General features: G+C 37.7%; 1 protein-coding gene across 1 annotated transcript in view; it reads right to left on the reverse strand.

The window, feature by feature from the left end:
• Positions 1 to 22,223, reverse strand: part of LOC150107661 (uncharacterized protein CG3556-like) — a 101,244-nt gene extending 79,021 nt beyond the window's left edge. The window contains exon 1 of the mRNA XM_090391446.1: positions 22,166 to 22,223. Coding sequence (XP_090247572.1) covers positions 22,166 to 22,223 — 58 coding nt within the window. The remainder of the gene's footprint in view (positions 1 to 22,165) is intronic.
• Between the last annotated feature and the right edge of the window lie 606 nt (positions 22,224 to 22,829).

Genomic DNA, 22,829 nt, shown 5'->3' on the forward strand with positions numbered 1-22,829 from the left:
GCCATGACTGATTCAAGGAAAGTATGATGGATACTATATGGATGTTGAATAGTTGACATGTTTAGGGCCTCCTCAATCAGTTTAAGGACTACTTGGAGTTGCCCTTAATAATATGGTCATTGTTAAGGATCAATTCTTAGATGCAATTACTAGATTGAGCATTCTTGAATCTTACTATATTCAACCACATGCTGTCTTGGGTAATTTTCCCTTAGCAACTGTATAAATTCCATTTCCTTCCTCCTGTCCTCTTCTATTTTGTTTCCATTTAAAATTGCTCTTATAAGATTCTATAGTCTGCTTATTCTGTTTGAGGATTAAAAAAGGTACTAATCTGTTTAGTACATTATTAAAACAGACATTCAATGACAAGGCAAGCATTACCCTCCAAGCATTTGTTAACCAGTCATTGAGTAAAATGGTTCCATGCATGGAATCTGATGAGATTGGGGTATATTATTCAGGCCTCCAAGGAGTCAAAACTCTCGAGGGAGGTCCTTCCTAAGACAGTGTCAAGACTCATTGAGGGGAGGTCCCCTGAGAAACAAAGTCTATCATACCACTCTTTAAACTCACTGACCATTCTCGCTCCCACCACTCCATCAGGCAATGCATTCCATGGCTCAACCACCCTCCACAAAGAAACCACTCCTTACCCTCTTGCTCAGTTTCCTTTTGTAACTTCCAGGGATGGCCTCTTGTCATCACTTCTTCCTGCTGTTCAACCAAGCGAAAGAACTCCCTAGTGTCAATCCTGTAACCACCTCAGTTTAAAAGTCTCAATCATATCACCTATCCAAACTCTGCAGTCTACATTCTCTCAGCCGATCCTCATAACTATCCTTGTACAGTCCTGAAACTGTCTTTGTATCCTTTCCACAGGAAATTTATCCCCTTCAAATCCTGGGGACCAAATCTGAGAATAGTCCAAGTGTGGTCTGATCAGAAACTTGTACAACAGAATGATAACCCTCTTATCTCTGCAGGTCAGTCTTTCTCATAATATTTAACAAGTAAAGGCAATAAATAAACTAATCATAAGCACTGAAGTTTTTGCAGGTACTAAAAACAGCCCATAGCTTAGTCTAGTGCACTTACTGGCAGCCCACAAGCAAAGTGAAAACTGATTTCATGTCAGAAAATGTGGGTTTTTAGAACTGACCACATCCTTTGACAATGAGAAAAAAAGTTGGAAACAGGTAATCTTGAACAACAGTAAGGTCATGTTAAAAATTGTCCAAGTTTATGTAGCATTTGTTTACATCTCAGAAACTGAGTAGTACTGTCTTCAAGTTACTTTATACAAATTAAAAATACTGCTAATGCTTTTTATACAAGGCCCACACCCCAATTCTTCTGTGTTTCTGTAAATTAGTTGAGCCTTCCCAATTGCTAAACAAGTTACAACTAGACATCAGGATCACTAGTATCCACTAGCAAGTTGCTTTCAGGACTGTTCCTCCTACAATTAGCTTATCTGATGTAGTTACTTATCTTACCAAGTTAGCCAAGTCCATTAGGATTTAGATTTGCGACTATTCCTTTAAGCTGCACACGAAACTCTCGCACAAAGATGATGCATTGACGAAGTGTCATGGTAGTATTAACATAGCAGATTTGCAATTCAAGTTACTTTTGATTCTTCTAAAGATGGTTGCAAGATGACATTAAAAACCTAAAGATGTAGGTAATTTTTGGCAAAATGAATTAGTTGAAAATTATGGTATGTTGAAGTTATTTACAATCAAATGAAATTTATATATTCAAAGTATATGAAATATAGCAAATTTTAAAACTGCCATTTTTTTGGCAATAAGAAATTCCAAGTACTGTGAGAATCCTTTAAAGAAAAGATGCTCACTGCTGAATCAAACGGCAAGTATGTGACTGCATATGTGTTGATGGAGGTAATGTATTCTTTCACTAAAGATTTAGTAGCTGCTAAATTATTTAACGAAGATAAATTAGCTAATTTTAAGAATAAAGTGGCCTACAGAAGAAATAAAATTGACCACTGAGGCATATCCTGTGATCAAAAAACTTGAAACTGAACTTTTGCATGATTATTGTAAATCAATCGACTTGTTAAAATTTATAACAAAATAATTTAGATTGTGTTCTTGGCGAAATTACTGTATTCAGTGCCGTCGACAGGGTGTAGTATAGACGCAGCCTATTTCACTGCGCGATTTAACAAGGGTGCTCGTTCAGCCATATTGTGTAGGCGCCGTCGCTACGCTAACGGGAAATGCGGAAAGAAGTTTTTCCAAGCTTAAACTACTTAAAAATTATTTGCGAACAGCAATGACAAGAAAGATTGGTTGGTCTAGCAACTATATCGATAGAGGCGGACATGCCTTATAATTTAAATTTAGAAGAGCTTAAATAGTTTTATTGTGCAATATTCCCATAGAGCAAACATTTAATTAATTTAAATTAATGTTTCTCTTGTAATAAAAAGAAAATATCAATTGGAGATTTTTAGTTGTCTTATAATCCATCAGGGGCGATATTTGTTTGCCTCATGGCGCGATCTAATCTGGCGATGACTGATAAAACTTGACAATTCTTATGACTACAGAGCCTGGACGCTATTTTTCAACATTAAAGAAAATAAAAACATTTCTGAGGAGCACTGAATCAGGATAGGTTAAATGCACTTGCGATGATTTTCAACGGAGAAAATTCTTTGTTCACTTTGTTTCGCTTGAAACAAAAACAATGGATTTCAAGTAATATTGAATTATACTTAACTAATTTTATCGATACGCGTGGATAGGCGTTTAAAAAAATAATTTTATCGATAATAAACAATATTTTTTCATGTTTAATTGATATTTTTCAAGAACGTATATACTGTACTTAGTATGTATATTATGAAAGTTATAGCACCCCACGATTTCAAGACACAAGCCGCCACAGAACGCGAAGTACTATTTTCGTATTTCTCAACTGTCCCATCGTTTTAATAAAAACTAAAAATACTTTAATATTGATTAATCAAATTATTCATAACCTATAATCTTATATTATTGAGACTAGCAATTTATAATGCTATAGAAGCATTTTTCGATACTAAATATCGAAATCTGCAGACTGCACCGATTCATTCAGAGAAAAATACATTTAAATATAAAGAGCTAATAAGCTTCATTTCGGCATACAGAGATAATGAAAAAGCGGAAGCTTTCGTTGATGCCCTCCAGCTTCAGTGCCGTCCTAATTATACGCATGCTGATCTGACCTTCATAGAGAGGATACACCGTCGTGTACGCTCTGCGCTTCGGAAACCTTGTAGCTGTGAAAATATCTGTCCTGCCTCACCTAAAGAGGTCTATTCAATCATTAGGAAGCTTAAAAACAAAAAAGTCCCTGGTCCAGATGAAATTACCAACAAAACAATTAAAGCCCTCCCACACAAAGCTGTCATGCATCTAGTAGCCATTATTAATGCAATTCTGAGATTAAATTATTTCCCCTCAAGATGGAAACAAGCTGATATATTCCTTATTCTCAAGCCTGGTAAGGCACCTCAAATGACAGAGCTATAGACCTATCAGTCTTTTATCATGCTTAGGAAAAATCGCAGAAAGAGTCACTCAACCGACTTAATGAGGAGGTGAATAAAAATAACAATTCCGAAAGAACAATTTGGTTTCCGTACCGGCCATAGCACTACACAGCAAATTCACAGACTGACTGAATTCATCACTACAGGCTTTAACTGTAAACAGCATACAGGAGCTATCTTTTTAGATGTTGCTAAAGCATTTGATAAGGTGTGGCACAAAGGTCTCATCTATAAATTAATTAAAGCCAACATTCCTCTTTACCTTACTAAAATTATTAACTCCTTTCTACAGGACCATAAAATCCAGGTCAAGTTGTGCGGAATTCGATCCTCACTGAAAAAAATCACTGCTGGTGTCCCTCAAGGCTCGCTGCTCTCACCGCTGCTTTTTAACATCTTTGTTTCTGATGTTCCTAGCACATCACTAACCACTATAGCTAGTTATGCGGATGATATGGCAATTCTTAGCAGATCTCTCAGGCCTAATATAGCTACTCAGCGATTACAAACTGCAGCAAGAAAATTGGAGGACTGGTTCAGAAAATGGAGAATCTCTAAATGCCGATAAAAGCACTGCCATTCTCTTTACAAGACGACAAGCATCTCACTCTGGAGAAGTTAAACTTTTTAACACAGCCATCCCATGGAGATCTAGTACCAAATATCTAGCTTGATAACCATTTAAACTTTAACTCCCACATAGTTTATGCATGCAAAAAAGCAAACTCTGCAATTGTACAACTCTATTCTCTCAATAGAAGAAGTCAAGTTAGCACTGAAAACAAACTACAGATCTATAAAACAATTATCAGACCATCGTTAACTTACGGATCTCCAGCCTGGGGTCACACTTCCTCCACCAACATCAAAAAGCTACAAGTTATTCAAAACAAGTGCCTCCGTATGATTTTTAACGCTCCGTGGTTTGTCAGAAATGCTCTCTTGCACCGTGATGCCGATATTCCAGATATTCCCACGTTCCTCCATAACAGTGCTGCTGCTTATTTTGCCAAAGCAGCTGTTCATCCAAATCAACTCATTCGAGAGTCTTCTAACTATGACGAACACGACAGGTGGAAACATAAGCGCCCGAAAACAGCTCTGCTTATCGGTTCAGGTGCCTCCATACAGCTCTAAATAGAGTGAGCCAAGTGCTCGCTAATCTTTAATGCAAGACTATTTCATAGAGACAAAGGGATTGGAGTCCTTGGGACTGATATCCATCATGCCACAGTTATCAGTCTTCATTTCGGCAATGAAAACATTACTTAAAATAAGGGGATATTAAATCCCACAGAATAATGCAGGACAGCGACTTCCCAGAATGGAAGTCGGGGTGGTATACGTCTCCATGGAGATGAAAACACCAGTTCCTAACTTCGTCTTTATCGGTTCAGCCAGGGTAATGATCAATTACCCTGGTGTCAAGAAGCAGTGCTTCAGATGTGGATCCTTCGAACATATGGGGGCAGACTGCCCCAAAGGCAAATGCCAAAACTGCTTGAGAGCAGGTTATGGCCTGGATAAATGCGATCAAGCATGTTTAAAATGCGGGGACGCAAAACACAAAGTAAATGCATTCCCACGTAGAACAGCTGCGGAAATCACAGGAGGCAATATAACCCCCGACTCTGCAGTACCTACAGAAAACCCTGCGATTGCAGAGCAAGAAGCAGCTCCATCCGTACAGCCAACACCTGACACAATGTTGATAGCAGATCCTAAAGTGTTGAAACAAACTACACCAAGAAAACCAGAAAAGAAGCAGCGCTCCTCAAAGGTAGAAACCCCTACTAGCAAAACAGAAACAAGAAAAAATGGAAGCGAACAGTGCCGCAAAACGCACGAGAGACTCGGACACGGAAGAAAATAAAAGGACAAAAGCCAGCAGCCCAAATCCAACAGAAAATAATAGTGAAACCCCAACACCAGCAAACGAAAATCTAACAATGGGGAACTGGAATCCCAGATCTCCGATAAAGACGACTCTGACGACGATATGAAATTCTAAGACAGCAACATGGAGGATAACAATACAACAGCCCCCTCCCCCCCAGAAATCCAGGAAGTTCGTAAACGAAGTAACACCTCCCCCAACCTCTAAAATGAACCGAAGTTTAAAAATCGCAACATTAAATTTAAGCGGTCTGCGCAATCCTCAGGCGCAAAGCGCTGTCTGGAGACTGATGCTAATGCATAATATCAACATTTTATTCTTACAAGAAACCCACTTTTACAAACACTGGGACGTGGAGAACTTTTCGAGAAGCTACCCGGTTACCAGCTACTGGTGCTTCGGGGAAGCTCACTCGCGAGGGGTGGGGATACTAATTCGCCCCCCAATCGCGGGGGGTTCTTCAATGTCCAGAAAGACGCTGCGGGACGTTTTTTGTCCGTGGACTGGAAGTACGGTGGCCGTAACACCCGGTTTGTGGCTGTCTACGCCCCGAATAACCCCCACCAACGAGACGGTTTCTTTGCCACACTGGAAAACTATTTTCTTGGTGCGCAACACCTAATCGTGGCGGGCGACTGGAACTGTATAGAAGATGCACAATGACAAAATAGGCAGGAATGCTAACAGCGGAACTGGCGGTTTTGCAGCACTGAAACGTTGCTGCGAAAACGTCGACCTTGTCGATATCTGGAGACGGCAGAATCCACTGAAAGTCGGAACAACGTGGTGCCGTGGTCAGATATCAACAAGGCTCGACAGGTTCTATGTATCCCAGTTTTTAGAACCACATGTTCTTGGGGTACGTCATATCGCTGCGAGAGGTCTGCTAACAGACCACAAAATGGTACTATTAAAAATAAGGATACCAGAAATAATAGAAACAGCCAGAGGTCCTTGGAGGCTCACTCCCAATTTCCCCAGTCTTTTTAGCGATAAGCTACAGAACCTCTGTAACGAATGGAGAGACACTAACTGGGACTGGGAAACCTGGCTACAGTTCAAGTCGCAGGCAAGGGAATTCTTTCAGCGGTGTGGGCGTGAACGGGCACACCAACAGAGACAACGTATGAGGGATCTCTATAGGGAGCTCGGTTGGTACCGCACCAACGAGCGGAGAGGAATTCCCTGTAGCGATCTTATCAGACAGGTAGAAATCGAGCTACATCAAGAGCGGCAGAGTAGAGTCGAGGACCTCGATTTTCGAGCGAGACTATCTCAGATATTTGGAAACACTTTCCGCCGCTTTCTACAATCAACAACGGGTGGCGGCAAATGACGAGCGAACGGTTTACCAGATCCAAGAGAATGGCAAACTGATAAAATCAACCCCTGAAATACTTCGCATCTTCCATCAGCAGTACCTCGGAGCCTTTTCTGATCAGCAGAGCGCAGATGTTTTCAATGAGTGGGACATCACACGTCTTCCCGAGCATCTTACCGCTCTGCATGACAGGCCGATAACTGCTGAGGAAATAAAAACAGCTTGCAAAACAATGAAGGCAAGAAAAACCCCAGGGTTAGATGGGTTAGGGATAGAATTCTACCGATCTATCTGGGACTACGCACTACCAGTTTTAGTAAAAATATTTAACGAATTCTTCACTTCGGGAAATATCCCCGACGAATTCGTTAAAAGCTACACAATTTTTATCCCAAAGAAAGATCGAGATCGCACCTTGGCAGATAGCTGGCGACCGATCTCCCTAACAAATTCGGATTACAAAATATTTGCAAAAATTATCTGCAGCCGCATCAAATGCGGTATAGAAAAAATCATAAGCATCCAGGTTTACGGAATACCGAGTAGATCGATGGAATTAAATCTATTTTTCTTACGAGATCTAATCCGTCTGGCCAAAAATAAAAATTACCCTTTGGCACTTCTCTCTACGGATCTGGAAAAGGCGTTCGACAGCGTCAGACACACGTACTTGCAGGACATCCTTCAGAAAATAGGTGTGGGCTGGAGGCTTAGGCAAAACAATCAAAAACATCTACGCAAAGGCCTCTACCCAAATAGCTATCAACGGGTTCCTCTCGGAACCAGTTCCTATTAAAAAGGGGGTAAGACAGGGCTGCCCAATAAGCCCTCTCCTCTTCTCACTCGCGTTAGAACCCCTCATAAGAAGAATAGATAACTCCCCTGCAGTCAGAGGAATACCGTTACCCCTAGTCTCCAGACAGAGCAAAATTGTAGCATATGCTGATGATGTAGTTGCGACGCTCAGAGATTCTGAGTCCATCTACATTTATTTCGGCATTTTGCAAAAATTCAGCATGGCCAGTGGTCTTCGCGTTAACACTTCGAAGACTAAAATTAAAATTTTTGGAAATTTCCATAGAAATAATCTTCCTTGTGGTTAAATCCCGCAAACTCAGCCCCTAACAGTACTAGGCGTCCCATTCACGGCAAGCCCGGTACTGCCTGTTAAGAAATTGCGGGAAGAGTGCGAAAATAAAATAAAACGTTTTAAACCCAATGATTTCTCCTACGGAAGAACAATAATAAAAACAGTAATAATCCCCATGCTAATGCATACAATAAATATTACTAATATAAAAAAACCCAAGAAGGTCAACTTTACAAAATACTAATAGATTTTTTTTTGGAACGGAAGAAAACATGAAGTTAAAAAAGAATATTTAAAACTCAAAATCAATCAAGGGGGTTTCTCACTTCCGAAATTAAACTGCCTATTCTATGCAAACACTCTCAAAACCATAGGGAAAGCCTTAAAATCTAATCATATTTCAGGATCCCTAATTAAATATTTTCTAGGGCATTTTCTCCCCTACTTCGGGACCACGGGACATGCTGACCCCAGCGCAGAGGTTGTGCCAGAATGGTATTATCCATTATGCCAACAACTTAAAAAATTTAAAACCGAAGGAATGGAAATTCTAAAATTAGCCACAAGCAAGATATTGGGAGCTCTTTCGACTTTCTGGATGTGATACGCCAAATATAGAAACTAACATAGAAACGCTATTTCAAAATATCAGAAATAGCTGGGGACAGCCATTTCACCGGGATCTGGCATGGCGAATAGCCTATGGTCAGCTACCGGTGAAACTGGTTATGTCCCAATACACTTCAAGACCGTGCGACCCCTTCTGCGACGTCTGCCAGAGCATTGAAACGGTGGGACATTTCTTTTACTCGTGCCCCCCGCCCGATATGTCTGGCAAAGACTAAGCACAGCACTGGGAATCAAGCCGCTTACCCTACAGGAGGTCTTGTACCTGCAATTTCCCCCACCAGTCAAGAAAAATAAGAAATTTACAATTTTTCTCAATGTAATCAAGTATCACATCTGGAAAGTGCGGAAAAAGTCCCAAATCAGCGATGAAAACATTATACAAGCCAAAATACTCAGTGGGATCTATTTCTACCTACCTAGGTTCTTCGCACAAGAAAGACATACTAGGGGATGGGAGGTTTGTACATAAATGGTGCAAACCTCCTATCCTCTGTGTCCTGAGACAGGGCTTAATCATACCATGTCTCTTCCTTTAAAAAGAAATTTGTTTTTCCTTCTCTTTCTCTCTTCATGAGTTCTTACAATTCATATAGGAGGGGGCAGATCTGAGAACCCGGGCTGCGAAGGCTTACAGCGAGGCGGTGCTGCTCCTTGTGAGCGGCATCTCTTGGGCCAGATTCTTCCCCCAAATCTTGCTCTTCTCGTTGTGTAAGGTTGGCCAGTTCTCTTACTGTCTATATATATATATTAAAATAAAATAATTTAAAAAAATAATAATAAAAAAAATAAAAATAAAAAATAAAAATAAAAAAATCCGATTTAAGTTTTATACTAAAACAGGTGTTAGAAGATGACCTCCAAAGACACCTGATCAGTTAAATTGTTAATTTAAAAGTATTTTACGAGCGCATATAAGAAAAGTTTATTTCAAAGATTTTTTTTAGAACAGGTGTAAGGAGATGTTTTACAGACCTTTTAGCCACAACCTCTGGGTTATACAGCTAAACGGTTTGACTGAGGCCTCTTTTTACCTACTACTATCCTACTCTACCTTTCTTTAACTTCCCCTATTACTACCTGCTGACCCTCAGCAATCTTTATACTCCAAAGGCCGATGATGAAAGACATGAACTCCCATTCTACTCACTGATGAAGCCTCAAAAAAGGCTGAAACCGGTCTGGGTAGTGACCTCCCTCCATAATGTAATAACAGCATACATTTCCTAGGAAATGTTTTTACATTATGGAAAATACTTAAGAATAGCGATCTGAACTTCTCCACCTTTGCAACGAGCTGCCCAGTATTGTACTACGATCACTTGCATTTGCTAACTAGTGTCGCCGATACTTTATAGTTTATATTCGGCAAGAAACTGATTCCAATCTTTGAGTTTCTTATTCGGTTTTAAAACTAGGATTTAATATCCCCTTATTATACAAAATTTAATATTTAAAAATATTAAATTTTGTATTTTTAAAAATAAAGCTTTAAGTCTATCCTTGCAAAGTCGAGGAGGCAAAACTGCATTATTAATGACGATCTCCAGAAAGAATTCACATTTATTAAACTGAACGAGCTGTGTAGTGATGGAACAAAAGTGGTATGCCAACATTACCATGTCCATTCCGTTGCTCATGGAAGTAGAAGCGACATCAACATTTACATAGCCAGAAACATGATACTGAAAAGACTGGCTTCAGTTAAAAACATTAGCTCGTTTGTGCAGAGACGTGATTGTGATAGTGAAAACTATCAAATTGTATCAAGTAAAGATCATGTTGCTTATACTGTGCGTCACGGCCAGTTTTCGCGCAAATGACTGCTAGTCATTGATGAGCAGTGATAAAATTTATCACTGCTTATTTGATAAATTTTATTTATCAACCAAATTTTTCTTCAGTACGTACTGAATCAGAAGCAATAATTATGAACGTTTTATCACCATACATATTGGGCAAAGTAATACAGTACTTTTTATCGTACTACGTTTTCAGGGGTTACATAATTTTGTGTATTCATCCCAATGTCCCGTTTGTCTCAAGGAAATATGATCAGCCTATTTCGAAGACAACTTGACATCTGCTCCTGGTCTTGCACCTATCAGGCCTTTGCAAAATCCGAATAGATCACTGGGTACAGTAGGCCCACAGATACGAAACCCTTCGACACTTCTGCGCATGTCAACAGAAGGACAATCTATTCCGATAATAGGGTAATCAGACCTTGTGTTCTGCATTTATTACACGTTGGAAAATTAACTTTATGATTGTAGTTTTTAAAGTGGTATCTATTTTGCTCGTATAATAGTTGGAAAAATTTACCTATAAAGCATGTGATTTCGCGTATTGGCAACCAATTTTGTACATCATTTCTCCCCTTCAGCATGAACTATTCTTGGCACAAAGCCAAGCTAAGCAAGTGTAGACATATCCCTTTGACTAATAAATTATCTACTTTAACACTAAAAGTCAAACTTACTTCAAAATACGCATGTTAACCATTGAGAATACTTCAATATCAACCCACTTCTGGCTCCCAGTTCCATTTCCAACACTAACCACAACTCCAGACATGCTGGACTGAAATTCGTGGTCTCAGTTTTATCTTTTATGATAAATCTTGATCCTTGATCACCCTGTTGCATGAGTAAAAAATGCAAAGCTGCTCTTAATTCCTGAAGACATGACTGATTAAAGTTAGTCCTTCCTACTTCTCTTATGTTAATGTAGTTAGGATGAAATACTGCAGGTGAATGCTTATTGCAACAGTAAAAAGCCATTTGCTAAAGTTCTCCCTTGATTTCCGTTTACTACAGAAATGTTCTTCGGCTAAAATATGTTCTTAGTCTTTGCCATGGAGCATTACCCTTTATCTTGTGCTGCCTCCATGTTTAATCTCGATTTGTCAATTTTATGCAGTATATTCATGATTCAGTATCTACTTAGAGGTTCACATAATCACCATTTCTGCATGGTGGAATCTGCCATTGTCACCATTCCATGACGAAGTGCATATCTAGACTAAGACTAGTCTAAGTTAGTAGTAGATTGCAATTTAATTACTAGATAATTAAATCAATACTTTCTCAAAATAGTTCTGTGACTTAGGCGAAATCTTTAGTTAAGTTGTATTCGAGTTTGTACTTATCGAGAAACAGCGCTTAAAGTACACTTGGTACACGACTTCCATTCTGCTGGCAGGTCGGAAGTCGATCTGGTCGTTATGTCAGCCATATATTTATTGACAGTATTCTTTAACCTTTTTACCATCTTTATAATTTATTTTTATCTTTTAAATTTAAAATTATGTATATAATGTGAAAAATACTGTACTGTAAACAAAAATACAATCTAAAATTAATACAAATGAAATTTACAAAATCAATGTTGAATCTTTGCATGTGCTGGGTTGTGGATCGTCAGGTTCATGTTCTCTTGATGAGGTTCAAACAAAGATTTGACAGTTTGTTTCTTTTTTTTTATATCACGATAACGCACACCATCTTGAATACGTTCAACCTTGGTGAATCGTTCGACATTAGGGTCCATTGCTTCGAAACTGGCAAGAGCTTTCAGTTGCGAAAAAGAATCTGATAAACTCTTTGCAGTGAATTTTCTGGCTCTTCCTCTCGCTTTTTCTTCTGACACTGCTTCCAATTCAATCAACTCTTCATCCGAAAATTTTTATTTCACAATCTGGCAACTCCTCTACGTCTTTCATTTCACATTCTAGTTTGTGATTTTTTGCAAGTTTAACTATTTTTCCGTAATCACTTCCAGTTCCTCTCCTTTTTCAAATCGTCAGATGTATTAGCATAACATTTTACACTTTCCAAATTCCCGACATAATTCTTTGTTACACATTCCCATGCGGTCGAAATATTCTTGATACACTGAAGTATGTTGTACTGCTTCCAAAAGTCTCGAAAAGATAAATCAGCATCAGAATATCGCTTCGATGGCTTGTGCGAATGTCGTTCTGAGGCAGTGAGCCTTGAATGCTGAAATAGTACCCTGATCAATGGGTTGAATGAGCGGTTGTGTTAGGTGGCATAAAAACACCTCTAACATCATATTGAAGGTCGTCCAGATGAGGGTGGCCAGGGGCATTGTCCATAATCAAAATCTTGAAAGGGATACCTCTCTGCACAATATTCACGAGCCTGGGGAATAAAGCAGTTCATGAACCGGTCTTCGAACAGTGCTCGAGTCATCCAAGCTTTACTGTTTGAACAGCAGTGTGCTTGTTGATGTGCTTAAATGCACGAGGGTTTTCTGAACGATAAATGAGAAAAGGCTTCAGCTTAAAACCCACAGTATTCCCACCAAGCAACAGTCAACCGATCCTTAAGCTTTGAATCCTGGCATCCTTTTTGCTTCTTGATGGATGTACGATTAGGCATGCGTTTCCATTGCAAGCCAGTTTCATCTACGTTAACTATTTGTTCCAGTAGATAACCTTTTGATTAAAGAGTCGAAACTATCAACGAATTTTTGGGCTTCATCCGCTTCTCCTGTAACACGCACATTATGAAAAGCAAATCTTTAAAATGCTTAAATCATCCAGTACTAGCCTGAAAGTCTTCTGCGTAATTGTCTCCAGAGTGTGATTTTAAACTCTGAAACAGACTGACTTCTAGCCTTCACTTGCACTGCAAAGGGTCATGGGCGAATTTTTCTGTATTAAATCTTCTATCAAACAATTTTTCCATTTCATGGATGGGTCCCCGTCGTTTGGTTAAAATTTTAGAATTCATAGGTGTGGAACCCTTCAGATTCCCGAATTAAGGACAAAGAACGAATTCGTTCGTCCTTAAGTATCGTCGATACCGTGGAATGTGATAACTTTCATTTGTGCTATTGTATTCGCTTCCTTTCCACCTTCATACCTCTGGATAACTTTCATTTGTGCTATCGTATTCGCTTCCTTTCCACTGTTGGATTCTGATTATGTAGAGATTAGAGTAATTATTATTTGTTTCAGAATCCAACATGATCTTCCATCACATAGGCAAAACTTGTAAATATTATTTAAAGTAAATCACTTATTTTACAATTAAATATTCATATAACTACCTTAATTTTGTCTAATATTAAATTAATTAATCAAAGATATATGTATTAATAATGAAAATACTGTATTAAATATTATTAAGTTATTTTATTTATTACTATGTTAATATTATAGAATTTGTACTTGATAATTTTAACTGCGTATTAATTGAAATGTAAATAGTCTATTTCTGTTATTGAAGTTTAGAGTTATGCAATAGCTCAAATTTATTATATTTTATTTGTCATGGAGACGCACGAAGAAGCGAGCGCGAGTGGAACAGAGCATGAGCTAGAACAAGGATAATAAAAAAATTATAGAGGTAACAAGAGAGAGTGGGAACGGAAATTTTGAAGTGAAAGGAAGCAAGGGTATAAACTAGAGAGGTGGAAGTAAATAAAAAGTTCAAGGGCGGGATAATAATTATAAGCGAAAAAAGACGAAGTGAATTTTATAGTTAGCTGAAAGTAAAGTCAGCAGTGATAATTAAAGGAATTTAATGCCGCAATCAGATAATATGAAGAAACTGGACGTTCAGTGAAGAATTCTGATTAAACCCAGTTAATCTAGAATTGCGACTTAATTCTAAATCGCCCTAAGCAGAACTGCACAGTGTTTAATTATTTAATGAGTGGTAACAAGGATAATCAAAGTACCCTACAGTTGATATCCATAGTCGTGAAGCGTGATTAATAGTGTTTTAGTCATAACTGCGGAGAAGTCATAAATGTGTTCTTAAGTGCAACAAATATATTTTGAAAGTTATTCGCAACGTAATTGATGTACTAGGAACTGTTTCTGGTAAGCACTGACATTGATCATTTTCAATGTATGAAGAATTGAATGTTAGTTACGCTACGTTTAACCTAACTTTAACTGTGGAAATTCTTTACGAATGAGAATTTGAAAATAAAAATTGTTGAGAGATATTTACAGCAATTAGTGCTTGCGGTGTTCTTTAAGTGTATAACATAGCTGAGAACTGTGTGGAAACCACTCAGATGGGAAGTTCTATTGTGTTTAATTAAGTGTAAGAATTTTGTGACTCAGAAACTGAGAAAGTGTATGTAATGTTTGGAAGATTGAACTAATGTGATTGACTTGACCTAATATTTAACTTTATTGTATTGTTTAAAATTAGAGGTAGAATTTATGTATGTCATATAGCTTATATACAATGTTTTATTTTGTTAATCTAATTATTGTGTTTGCCTGAATTCCTTTTTATTGCACCGTTCATAAAAATTCGAATCTTGCGGGTGCCCCAAGTAGAATAATAATAAATGATTCGGCCTAATGAGAAGACTGCTAACTTAATTAAGAATTGATCCTACTATTTTATATAGACTAATCTGAAAATAGGGTGGCGCAGTATAATTATAAATTTCTCTACTTTTGGATCGGTGATCAATTTGCGATTAAGTGTTATATTGATAACAGTGACTTGAACCAAGATGGCGGACTTAGAACATAACATGAAAATAGAACGTCACGACACCACCTTCATAACCTATGGATAACTTTCATTTTACACTCTAAATCAGTAGCTTTCCTTGACTTCTTAGCTGGCGTATCTGTAGATAGTCTTTCCTTTTACTAAAAAATTTTATGGGTAGTATTTCAGTAGAATTTTACTTAATACACCACACGCAACAGATGCGTGAAAGCGACTGAGTGTATGTAAGAGAGTTATCGTACGGCAACTATCGTATCCCATAGTTATCGTACGCGCAGCTGCCCGATTTAATTTTTGTGGTCGGAAGTCGACAACCAGGTGTACTAGCATACTTAGTCTACCCATAAATACTGTTACAACTTGTAAAGTGTGCAAGTCTTTAATCGATCATTTACAGCTTTCAGCACCCAAACCACATGTATAACGTGCATATACTAGCACTCAATGTTCGAAGTTTACCCTTGCCTTTATGCATGCCCAGGGCAGTCGCTAGATTAGATCGCGCCCTGAGAAAAATTGAATATGTCCACTGATGGATTATAAGACAAATGACAAAATTCAGTTGCCATTGTTTTTATTACAAGAGATTAATGCAAAACGATTACATATTAGATGTATGTTCTACGGGCATATTCCACAGTATAACTGTTATAACTTCTAAGTTTAAATTAGAAAATACGTCCGCCTCTATCGATATAGTTGCTAGAGCAACCAATCTTTCGTGGGTCATTGCTGTTTGCAAATAATTTTTAATTAGTTTAAGCTTGGAAAAACTTTCTACACTTGTTAGCAATTGTTAGCATAGCGACGGCGCATACCGCAATATGGCTGAACGAGCACCCTTAAGCAGTGCTGTGAGGCAGGCTACCTCTATGCTAGATCCTGTAGACGGTACCACGCATGCCCGAAGTCTGTTTGCTCCAAATCCACCTTTAAGTTGGGGATCGTTTCTTTAAGTCTATTCTCTCAAGTTCTGACTACAATTTTAAGTCCAGATTCAGATCAGGACTTCCAGACAGCCAGTCTGGATTGTGATGTGGTTGGGAATATTCGCTTCCACTTGTGTGGGTCGTCGCTTTGGGTGCATGGGCGAGTCTCTGCTTACTTTTTTGTTCAGTGGCTGTACCACAGGTTCCAGCACAGCTTCTTGATATATTTGAGATGGATCCCTTTCTTGCAAAAAAAAGGAAATCCCAACCATCACTGATGTGCTGATGACCTGAATCCTGGATACTATGCGACCATTTGGTTATATGACTCTTCAATGATGAAAATCTCATCTGAAGAGACTTGTCTGTTCGCATACCGCCAAAAGTGCCTTTGATTTTACACCCTCTGCCTCAACAGACGTAGTGTTCTGCAGGAACACTATAGGCTGTGTGCCTATGCAGGTTATTAGTAGGCTGACTATATTTCCTTTAGACAAAAAGGGGAAATCAGGATGGCAAAAACTAGACGGGAGTTATGTAATATTCTGTATTAATGAAGTAGTAAGACGATAAAAAAGTTATTACATAAACATACTGAACTTACCATTATTCTTCAGTGACAGAACCATACAAAAATTTAGGTATACGGAGAGGGGGACTATTTTCGGTAAGGAAACAAGGTCAATAATTGTTTTGAACACCAGAATTTGGCAAAAAGTACCGCACCACGACTGGAAGTTTGATGCATCTAAACTGATTAATGCTTTGTTTTATTCAAATACTATTACTTCATCCAATATGAATGGTGATAAAACTTCGGTAATTGTTTCTAATTAGTTACGTGCTGATGAAAATTTCGGTTCATAAATTTTATTTATCAATGTTGATAAGCAGTCATTTGAGTGAACACTTTGGCCGTGATGCAGTATGATAAGCAAGAAGAGCTCCACTTGCTACAGTTTTACTTTCACCATCAACGAGCTGATGTTTTTAACCAAATCCAGAGTCTTCAGCATCGTTGTGTTTCTGGCTACGTAGATGTCGCTTCTGCCTCCATGAGCAACTGAAAAATGGACAATACAATGTTGGCATACCACTTGTTCCATTCCTACAAGTTGTCCAGTAGAATACATTTGAAATCATTCTGGAGAGTCATTGAAACTGCAGTTTGGCCTCTGACTTAAAAAGACTTGAGTTTAAAAATATGAAATTTAAGCCACCGAGATTGGATAATAAAGCCACAGGTTAGCATACACGCAAAACAAACTAGAGCAAAACAGAAGCCGTGTCTGAAACGCGCAAGTGTTACCAACATGCATTTAGTTTCTTTGAAAAAAGATCACTGCAAATATCGATATACGATTATTGGTTATGAATAATAATCTATAATTGACCAATATTAAAGTATATAGTTTTTATTAAAACGGGACAAAATTGACTGACATTAAAACAGGACGGCCAGTAAATACGAAAAAACGATATTGTCCCGTTCAAAACTGCACGTATGGTCAGCCTAGTTACTAGGAAATTAAGTATTATTGCACGTTATTTTTGGTTGCTCGAGTTATCAAGGCAACAGAAAGCAACGGTAGTTGAATACTATATTTAAGTTTAGTTTTGTAGTTTACCTTAAACCTACTGATTAAAGACGTACTTCAGTTTAAGTCTAATTGGTATTTAGAGGGTGGAATGATATTCTGTTTGAATATTGCATGTTACTTTGATGCGATCTTCATTTTAAAATTGAAGGGTTCTATTAATATTCTTACTTCATTTGAATTAATTCACAGCATGTGCTTTTTCTGGAGTACAAGAATTACCTTCATGGAGTTGAACCCTAAATAGTATGTTAATGGAACATACTTTGAAAGACTTCCCGGAGGAAGAACCAGTTCCTAGGTGGAAACCTGGCCAAATCTATACTAGACCACTTAACTCACTGATTAACAGCGACCATAAGGATTATCATGACAGGAATAATCGAACAACCTAGATTCATTGTACTAGGGATGCAAGTCCCTGCAGATCACTGCCTATATTCTAGGTCTTCATTGAGCAGTAAAGGTAACAGGGTTACCACACTAGTGGTTCAACTTTTTTGGCTTATCACGTTGCATTTCAAGGCTTAAGTTATTTACTGTTTCAAAGCTACTATGTAGCATGCTTTAGGCATGGAGTTTGTTTTCCAGTTTGCTCTTTTAAATTAAATTTTGTCGTGCTGGAAGTCTTAACACACTGCATAGTTCTCATTCCACTCAACAAGGCAATATAAAATTTGACTGCGAACTTTCAGGAGTAATCTTGTGAAATCTCTTCCAAACCAACTTATGAAGTTCATAAACAATCTAGATTTCCGATATTGCTTTACTTATGCAACTTTGGACGAATTTACAGACCATGAAACCAAGTCTGTTGGTAAGACTGTGGTCAAACCATTCATTTTGCTTTAACACGTCTCTGGTGTAATCCCAAAATTGAATCAGTTGCTTTCTGCAGTGTACTACATGCTATTCATATTAAAACGATTCTGCTCATTCATCTAAACAGAATGAATCTTGCAATCTACCATACAGGATATGGCAAGTTGAATAGTAAAAATTCGAGAATCCTGGGCTTTCCACTGATTAACTTGTTATACTGTCAAACAACCTCCTCTCCAGGAGACCCATTTTTTTCCTGCTTGCTATGCTGTAATCAAGTTCCGGTAGACTTAGCAATTACAAGTATTTCTTCATGAAATAAAAATATTTCACCCTCTAATGGAGATGAGGCATCAACGTCTATGCAGTACTTGCAATATTGCTATTCCATTTTAAAGCTTAAAATTATTTGTTATTTAGCAACACTTATCCATGATTAAACATCTGAGCCTTTGTTTTGCATGTTGAACTAGAATTTCTAGTAGTTCATGTTGTGATCAGGAATACCAATAAGTTATAAAGTATACTCAAACAAAGATCATTTCTGGATTAGTCAGAATAGAATGTTTCTAAAGAGAATGTTTAGTGAACTTGTTCAGAAATGCAACCATTTGCCTGCCATCCTAGATCAGTGGCAGGATAGAAAAATTATAAATTACAGCAGCGATATTGCTAATTTGCTTATGCCGAACAAGGTAAGCAATTATTGAGGGAAAACTAAGTTTAACACTACGAGTTAGTGACATTATGGAAGGAGTTTCGACTGGGACCAGGATAGTTGCTCTGAGTGAGTGCAAGTCCAATAATCTCAATTTCGACAGTAAGTTCTGAGAACGTTCAGGTTCCTTAATCAGCTTTTGAGTCTTAATTTCAATTACTTTAACGTAATTAAGTTGAGGCGTACGTCATTTCTAGATTGTATGCATGATTGAATGCAAGATTTGTAGTCCGAGTCGTTTGCAAAACTTGCAATTGGGAAGCAACATTAATAGCAGGGCTTGCATATTGCACTCTAGAGAACTTACACCCATATTTATTCAGGACAAGTAATGTTTCCAGTGACCAGCGATGTACTGATGCGGTAAAAGATTTACTGAGTTGAGAGGAAAATACTTCAAGTACAGTCGGGTAGTGGCTGTAGCAAGATTGTTCATACCAGAACGCGCGAGTTAACTCAAAAGGAGTCAGGTTTATGAGATCATCGAACTATCTAGTTTTTGAAGGAAGAATTCGCGTCATGGATTTCGAATCTTAACTGAAGGATTAGGCTGTTATATAGATCCTATTTAAAGCACACTCCGGCTATTTTAATATTTCTGTTTAAATCAGGATTCGCATATTGCAAATCTCATTGCAGTTACCGATTTATTAACAATTTCTTATAAAGAGTTGTAGGTTCTATTATGAACTAACAACCAAATCATTCAATGAAAGTATTTACTAAGCCTCTTCAGTTTCTACAAAAACTAGGCCTTCCTCCAGGCGTTTACTAAATGAAGATCCTTACATGGCATTGGTAATGAGTTCCTGGTAGAGGCCACTACTCTGAAAGTATACAGCTCATTTAGACTTCATCCAAGTCTAGTTATTACTGAAGAATATCATGGTTACTTGTATAACACTTATTAGAAGGCTATACCTGTTTCTTGGTATTATTAGCCTCTATTCTAGTGTTATCGATCTTAGGAATGAGATCGAAGATTTGTTCGCCATCAATGCAGTTCATCTGAGGTATTAGATCTAGTCATTTTTGTTAGTGGTTCTTGTTGTATAACCTGGTTAACTTTTCAAGCAATAAGCGACGTTTCAGAAATTGAGTACACTGAATTAAGTTATGCAACTTTTGCAGATGAAGTTTCTTTTGCCAAGTGGAAATCTCATCCACGCTTCTACGCAGTCTCAATACGTAATGCATGCCACCATTTCACGTATCTTTTCTAAAAGATACGATATCTACTTACCCAAGTTCATCTTTCACCAAAACGTCCCTCACGTTCTCCACGCGATACAGCAGAGTTTAAACTTTCAGCATCCTTATGAACAAGGTATTATGCTACCCACATCCTGATACTTGACATCATCCGATTAAGCCCAATAATCAAGTGTGCCAGTATAAGATAAGTTCTTCATCTAGTTAGGAATAATCGCAATCTCTTTTCAATTTTTGGAAGATGTTTCCATCGATCATGTACTCCCTGCAATAATCTATTCCTGGAAAGAAATAAGTTCTTCGGACTGGTGGTGCCAGTAAAAGGTTACTAGCACTATGCAATTAACTCCATGAAAACAATTCCTCTACTACTCATTCAAGCAAGAATAAGAGCGATACTTGGATGTTATCCGTTCAGAGGAGATTAGAATTTACTGGCACAGCACACCACCGTTAATTATTGTTAGGTCACATTAAGTAGAATTACAAGTGTAGTTTAAGGTGTCTATTTATGCTTCAAAAAAATAGTCGCCATTTATTAGGAATGGCTTATGAACATTAACCCGACTAATGCATTTCGAGTATTTGAACTTGTTGCCACTGCTCTTTTAGGAAGTGGTCAAGATGGTTTAGATGATTCGACTAGGTTATGGAACGAGTGAAATTTAGACTGCGCACCGAGGTAGTTTGGCGTTTCCTATAGACCAACCAGGTAGGATCCGTCGGTGGAGCAATTTCCACACTGCTTAACATCCTTAAAGCAGAATGGAAGGATGATGTGCCATCTTGCTGATGGTCTGCCGTATTCGTAGAATGACATGTAAGAGGGGACTAATCAGAAGGCAGGTCACCAGTTTGGTAAACTGTCATTTGCAGTAATATATTTTAAGTATTTACTATAATGTGGATGGCTCGCAAGCATTGACGTTGATTTATCGCAGTTCGTTGGTAACATACCAAAGTAGGAAGATGCAAGCGATAAATTTGTGCCGTTAAAAACGGCCGTATCGGTAACAAATACGATATTTCACGATTCGTATTAGAATCAAAATTTATATCTTGAAAGTTCAACAGTTTCTTCTTTAGTCTTATGCGAAAATCCTAGTTTTATTACTTAACGCTTCTATGTATTAACTAGATAACTTTTATAGTGAATGGGATTTGTTCGTTAACAAATATTCTCTAGAGAATGTTTTTTTGCTAAAAAATTTTTTTCGCGTTAGAAACCTTTCGCCTCTAAGAATACCGTTAGAGAATATAGAGGCTTTTCTAGAGAAAAACGATGCCTGTCGTACTGTTGTATGGAATGCATTGTAAGAAATACAAATTACTGGAATAATTCGTGCCGCATTTCTCACCGTTTAGTGACTTCCTATTTTTTTTCTTACCAGTATTTGTAAGAGGATTTAGCAGGTATCTCGCCTATGCAACACAGTTCCAAAGGAAACTCATTGCAATTAGTATAAAGGTGATTTGAAGAATGCTCAATGTTTTACAGGTGTGTGAGTGGGGGGAAAGAATATCAGAATTTAAAAAACAGGAAGAATAGGGTTGAGCTTACCCCTCCCCCCACACAAAAGTTCAGCATACAAATAAGCGAAGTTTCACTTCACTAATCTCGTAGGGGTGGTTTGTGCAGCACAACGTTCTGATCATCTAGAAGACTTGGGTTAAAGGGGAAAAAAGTTTATTATTATTTATGAATAGCTCAACGATTTCTCTAATAAGACTATTAAACTCATAACATACTTAAGGTGTAGGACCATCATGTCTCTACTGATATATTTAATTCGGATGTCTTACAGCTACACCTCTAAGAAAAGCTATATATCATTTATAATTTTAAAGCAAATTTATTGCATACTCACCATATCCACTGCTTCCTGTTACAAACAGGACTACGATAACAAAACACGCTGTATACATCCCGAACCAAAACAGCAAAAAACTGACAAATTTTTAACGTTGGTGTTTCATTTTATACATCACACATGTAGTCCCGTACACATGCCACATAAGATGTAAATCAAGTACAATACAGCGCCACCAACAGTACGAATCTAAACAAACACGTCATAATCACAGTAATAAGTTTTAATAAGTAAATATTTCATCCTAAGTATCTTAGGGCATCGTCAGTACAGTTAATTCAAACAATACTTGGAGTAACATACAGTTAGGGCGATTGATTACAATGGAATTCCAATATATACGTTAATGTTTATATAAAGATCTATGTAGAAGTTTAATTTTTTTCCAATGGATCTTATGGTTTATATATATATATATATTGATTATATCTCTGATTATATATATTGTATATATTGATTATATCTCTGATTATATATATATATAATCAGAGGCGTAGCTAGGGAGATGGCGGAGGGGGCGGTACTTTGAACCTTTATGAACTTTTTCAATTAATTATAAAATACAGTCTCGAGAACTCATTTCCAAAGATTGTAATACTACTACGAATTTTCCTCACAATTGTTGTAAGTGTGTTGCTAGTTGTGAGAGAAAGTTTTCTAA

The sequence above is a fragment of the Typopeltis vanoorti genome, chromosome 4 (genome assembly GCF_054136105.1).
Source record: "Typopeltis vanoorti isolate ZY-2024b chromosome 4, IOZ_Tvanoo_1.0, whole genome shotgun sequence".
In the NCBI taxonomy this organism is placed as follows: domain Eukaryota; kingdom Metazoa; phylum Arthropoda; class Arachnida; order Uropygi; family Thelyphonidae; genus Typopeltis; species Typopeltis vanoorti.